General features: G+C 36.5%; 1 protein-coding gene across 1 annotated transcript; it reads right to left on the bottom strand.

Annotated features, from left to right (window-relative positions):
- Positions 805–4,763, bottom strand: LOC107628709 (photosystem II stability/assembly factor HCF136, chloroplastic). The gene is made up of 9 exons (XM_016331283.2): positions 4,273–4,763; positions 3,455–3,690; positions 3,003–3,133; positions 2,672–2,804; positions 2,445–2,567; positions 2,213–2,287; positions 1,893–2,008; positions 1,531–1,614; positions 805–1,095 (listed from the first exon to the last, which is right to left on the bottom strand). The coding sequence occupies exons 1-8, from the start codon at positions 4,640–4,642 to the stop codon at positions 1,548–1,550; spliced, it is 1,251 nt and encodes a 416-aa protein (XP_016186769.1). The 5' UTR covers positions 4,643–4,763; the 3' UTR covers positions 805–1,095; positions 1,531–1,547.

The following is a 4,907-nucleotide window of genomic DNA, read 5'->3' as shown; positions in this document are numbered from 1 at the left end:
AATGCATAGTATTTTTTTTTTTAACAAAAAACTCAACACAACAAGGTGAAGCATCAATAAAAAAACATTAAACAGATAAAATAAACTAATTTCTAATCATTTTCGACAATACCATCAAGACATCAACACTCCAAAAGATCAAATATCACTCCACTTTTTGTAATTCCTAATCGATCTGTTGACTATTTCTGCAACACCTATTTCTTGACTTCTACTAAAGACTTTGTCATTCCTTTTTAAGTATTTTTTGACTCCTAAAGACTCTGTCATTCCTTTCTAACTAAGTGCTCTCAAAGATAACAATAAAACCAAATTCACCAACATTTTCTATTAGTCCTTTCTAACTAAGTGCTCTCAAAGATAACAATAAAACCAAACTCACCAACATTCTATTAAATCAACTGCATGATTGACCTTGGTTTAATTTACGGTGATTCAGTTCTATATCCACCAATTCTATATCTTGTATTCATGTTTTAAAGTCTTCTATCTTACTTTTAAATTTGTTCGACTTCGTTTCGTTTTTTCATTATTTAGTTAAACTTAATGGGATCGAATTTGTGCATGCAGCACGGGTAATAGCACCAAAAGAATTAAATAAAACGATTATATATTTCATATCATGAGAAGAAAAAAAGAAGGATTAATGCAGCAAATCTCAGAGAACATATATGTACTCCCTAACTCCCTCCTCAAGAATGAATTAAAAAATGAAAGAAAAGTGCCTATTTTATTTTGAGGAAGGAGTAATCTCTAGTAATTATATTATAGGGAAGATTATTCGTTGATGTTAATATGCACAACTTCAATGTCCACTAGCATAACCTATTCCATTGGAACATGCATTCTGCTTGAGTACAACAACGCAGCATAAAATTGCATTTCAATGTGAAAGTTACATACATGGCAATTACAATTTCAGATTACATAATACAGCTTTCTTCACAAGTTGTGATGTTTGTTTCCTTCTATATCTCCTCAAATTTTTCGGCACAACACCAGGGAGTCGATTTGATCCCAAAGCTCTATCCACAGATAATGAATACTAAGCATGGATATGTAATCAGCTACAAAATTGCAATCCAGTTGACAAACCTACAACATTTCCACATGTAAGTTAGAAAATCAAACTCTAGTTATCCTATGCTTGAGGAAATTGGCAAATCTTACAAGCAATAACAAGGGATATAAATCTCCAACCCATAAACCAGATAAATGTGGTGGTGGCGGGATGAATAGATATTATGTAGCTTCTAATTCTCAGTCTCAAAATAATTATAAACCTATACAGTTAGACAGGTGGTTAGATGAGCGGATACTAGAAGGGTTCGAAACAATGGTGAACATATGAACATGACCATGTTATGTTCATTTTGAACATAAGTGATACCAAAAGTTAACACGATGAACAATCCCTGGTGAAAATGAGAACATGACCTTGGCAGGTGAAAAGAGGATCTAAATCCAAATTGAAAGATGTTGGCTATAGCTTATGTCAAGTTCCAGAAACAGAAAAAGATCAAATATTACCATGTTGAGTTGCAGCTTCATCCAAGGTAGCGAAGCAAGACTCCATCATTCCCCAATACAAACCCCTTCTTGTCATCAAGGAACCTGCAGCAAGTAGGCAGTTTACAACAAAATTTTACTGAAAATTGTTATCAAACAGTGTTGACTAATTATCCTAACTCGTATATATTTTATTTCATCTGAAATTTTTTCATCCTATTCAATTTACACAACTTAACAGATATAGGTTTTAAGTTGACAGTTAACTGTTGATAAGAAAGCTCCAGCCTCCAAGTAAATTTGTTGCTTGAAGTTGTAGGATACAATATTAAATAAATATGATTGTTTAAAGGTGAGGATGGTGTAGAATTAATTAAACTTACTTCACTGAGTATAAATTTGCAGCAATGTTGTCAGCAGCTTTGTCACGGATCCATGACTTGCCACCATTAGTAGTTCTCAACAGAATACCACTTCCACCTGCTGCCCAAGCCTCCTCCTGTATGCATGATTCATAAACATTTTTTTAAAAAGGGCTTAAGGTTTCATTACTCTCTTCTTTCATAACTTAAAAAAATAATAAAAAAGGACAATAATAATAATTGAAGAGGATCACAATAACTGAAGAGGCAATGGTCGTATAAAATTGTTGCATGCAAGATCTGGGTAGCTAACAAAAACTCTGAATGCATGAAAACTTCACCTGTGATCGATACCCCACATCAAGAATGCCAAAACCTCGGCTTTGAACGGGAACCTCCTCAAATTCTTCGGTCAACTGAAACAATGAAATATCTTATATATGTTTTCTTGTTCTAAAATCCTATACAACCAGATTTGCAAAGAGGACAGAGTGACATGGAAAGGAGTGAAAAAATAGAAGACTGTTACTCTTAATATCGATATCATAGTATTTGACTCTCAGAATTACTCACCCCTGTGCCCTTGCTGAGATAAAGGCCACCACCACGAACAAGAAGCCACAGACCACCATCAGCTCTCCATCCCATGTTCTGGATTCTTCTGGCAACTGCTCTATTATGTGGCTGCCAGAATGGCTGAAAATCAGAGAAAAATAACCATTAACATCACAAAAATGCCACAGCATGGTAGCAGGCAAGTAGAAGTGAAAGAACAATGTCATCACAAAGTAAAAGCCCACCTGACCAGGTTCCCATGTTAGATAGAAGTTGCCACGACTTGAGACTGCAACATACCTCCCATCTGGAGAGCGATTGACAGTATTGAACGTCCCGGTGTAATAACTTGCACCACTAATACCACTAGAGACTGTTCTGAAGAAGCAACATAGATAGATAAATGTCTTGACTAAATGACCCATACAAATGAAAAGGGCAGATGAAATTGCAACATATACATAAAATGTAAAAGATGAAACAATGAATGAATTTTTGAAGCATATAACATATATTTTAGAACTTAATATTTCAATATTATCTGTGCAATATGCGAGTAACGTATCAGAAACACACCGATTAAGAGTAGCTGACACCGTTTCCTGAACAGCAGCCTTCCAATTGTAGCCTCTGTTTGATGTAACGTAGATTGCACCTTCGTCAGTCACCATCTCTGCACTCTTTTCACCGGTTGCCTTTATATATACCTGAAGATATTATTTCAAAACAAGAAACAATATTCAGACCATACAAAAGAGTGAGAAAACAATTCAATATTTGACAGGGTACAGGTCATACTGAATATGCATACACACATATACAGATTCATTATTTATATATTTGAAATATTAATATGCAACCAACAACCAAAAACTTCTCAAAAGAGTATGCTTTAGTTGGTCCTTTTAAAGAAAAGGTGACATATTTTCTTTGGCCTCATTTTCCCTTTGCTGCTATGTTCATCATAAAAGGGAAAGCTTACTTCCTACGACTGCAATATTTTATAGCACTGACCAAACAAGACATACCATATCCCCTGGAAGTTGAGCACTAAGTGGTATCCTTTCCCAACTTTCTCCAGCATCAGAAGTATATAATAGAATTGCAGGCTTTCCAACTATCCACCCTTCCTTCCCTTTGAAGCTGATGGAATTAAATCTATAGTTAAAATCTTCATCCTCTGCAGAGGGTATCGAACGGGGAGCCCAAGTGTTTCCACCATCTTTTGTCTCCATAATGGTTTGCCTAGTCCCCAAAAGGAAACCTATCAACCAACACCATTTTACACCCAACACAATTAAAACAAAAACCTCAAGCCATAACAATTCCAAAGTAAAACATAAACAGATTAACCTTTAAAAAAATAAATAAATAAAGAAATAAAGAAAAAGAAGCTCATCCGGAAGCTGAAGATATTAGGATCTCAATTATTCATTTTTTTTTCTCCCATTTAAACCAATAGATAAAAATACATACAAAATGAATATCTATAAATTTGGTTAGAAATCGACCCACTCAAATAAAGAAAATATTACAGAGTGAAAAGTGAATTTAATCCTAGCTCACATTGAAATCCAAGTTCACTCCCACTCACTCCACCAACTCCCAAACAGGGCCAACCTCTGCCTCGACCTCAAATTTGAACTCAATTACATCAATTCAGCATATAGAAGCAAAATGAACTAGGCTAGAGCCGATCCTTCATACACTCATGTGACAGCTGTGAGTAACTAACTCGTAACAAACTAATAACAAGTATAACAGACTTAACTAACTAACTACCATTTTCTAATACAGCAAGCGCAAAGAAATGAAAGAAAAGTTGAAGATATAGATAGTAAGATACCGTGGTTGGGATCATCGGGAACAAACGCAATGTCAAGGAGCACGACACCGGGATCGATAGGGAGGTAAACTCTCTCCCACTCCGACAGCGCTTCCTCCGACCTCGCAGCCTGTTCAAATCCAACGAGCTGAGGAATCGAGAGCGAGACGGCGGCAGTGTCGGCGATGAAGCGTCTCCGGGAGAGAGAGAATTGATCGTCCTGGTGCGGCTGAAGAGACGCTCTGGGAACGAAGGTGCAGCTGCTGGTGCTGGTGTTCCGATTCTGAGGGTTTTGGGAATGGCGAGACTTTGCGGCGGAGAGAGAGGGTAAGGAAGGCCTGAAGAAGGTGGAGGTGAGGTTGGAGCAGTCAGTGAAACGCAGAGTCGCCATTGAAAGAAGCTTCGAGGTTTCTCTCTCTAGATTTTCTCTCTCTTACTTATCCTGCAACGGCTTCGCGGGTGATTTAAAGGAGATTTACATTCCCTACTATGAGTGGTTGAGTGACCTGACACGCCATGCATCTATATGATCCATCATTTATGTATTCGCCATTTAATTTTTAATTATTTATAAACTTATAGTAAGTTTTTAGACAGAGTATTTTAAAATTTTAAAGGATTCAAATGTTGTGCAATTAAATTGCCAGCAGCCAGCA

Source organism: Arachis ipaensis, chromosome B03, assembly GCF_000816755.2.
Source record: "Arachis ipaensis cultivar K30076 chromosome B03, Araip1.1, whole genome shotgun sequence".
In the NCBI taxonomy this organism is placed as follows: domain Eukaryota; kingdom Viridiplantae; phylum Streptophyta; class Magnoliopsida; order Fabales; family Fabaceae; genus Arachis; species Arachis ipaensis.
The sequence above is the reverse complement of the archived record's forward strand: the minus strand, read 5'-3'. Positions and strand labels throughout refer to the sequence as shown.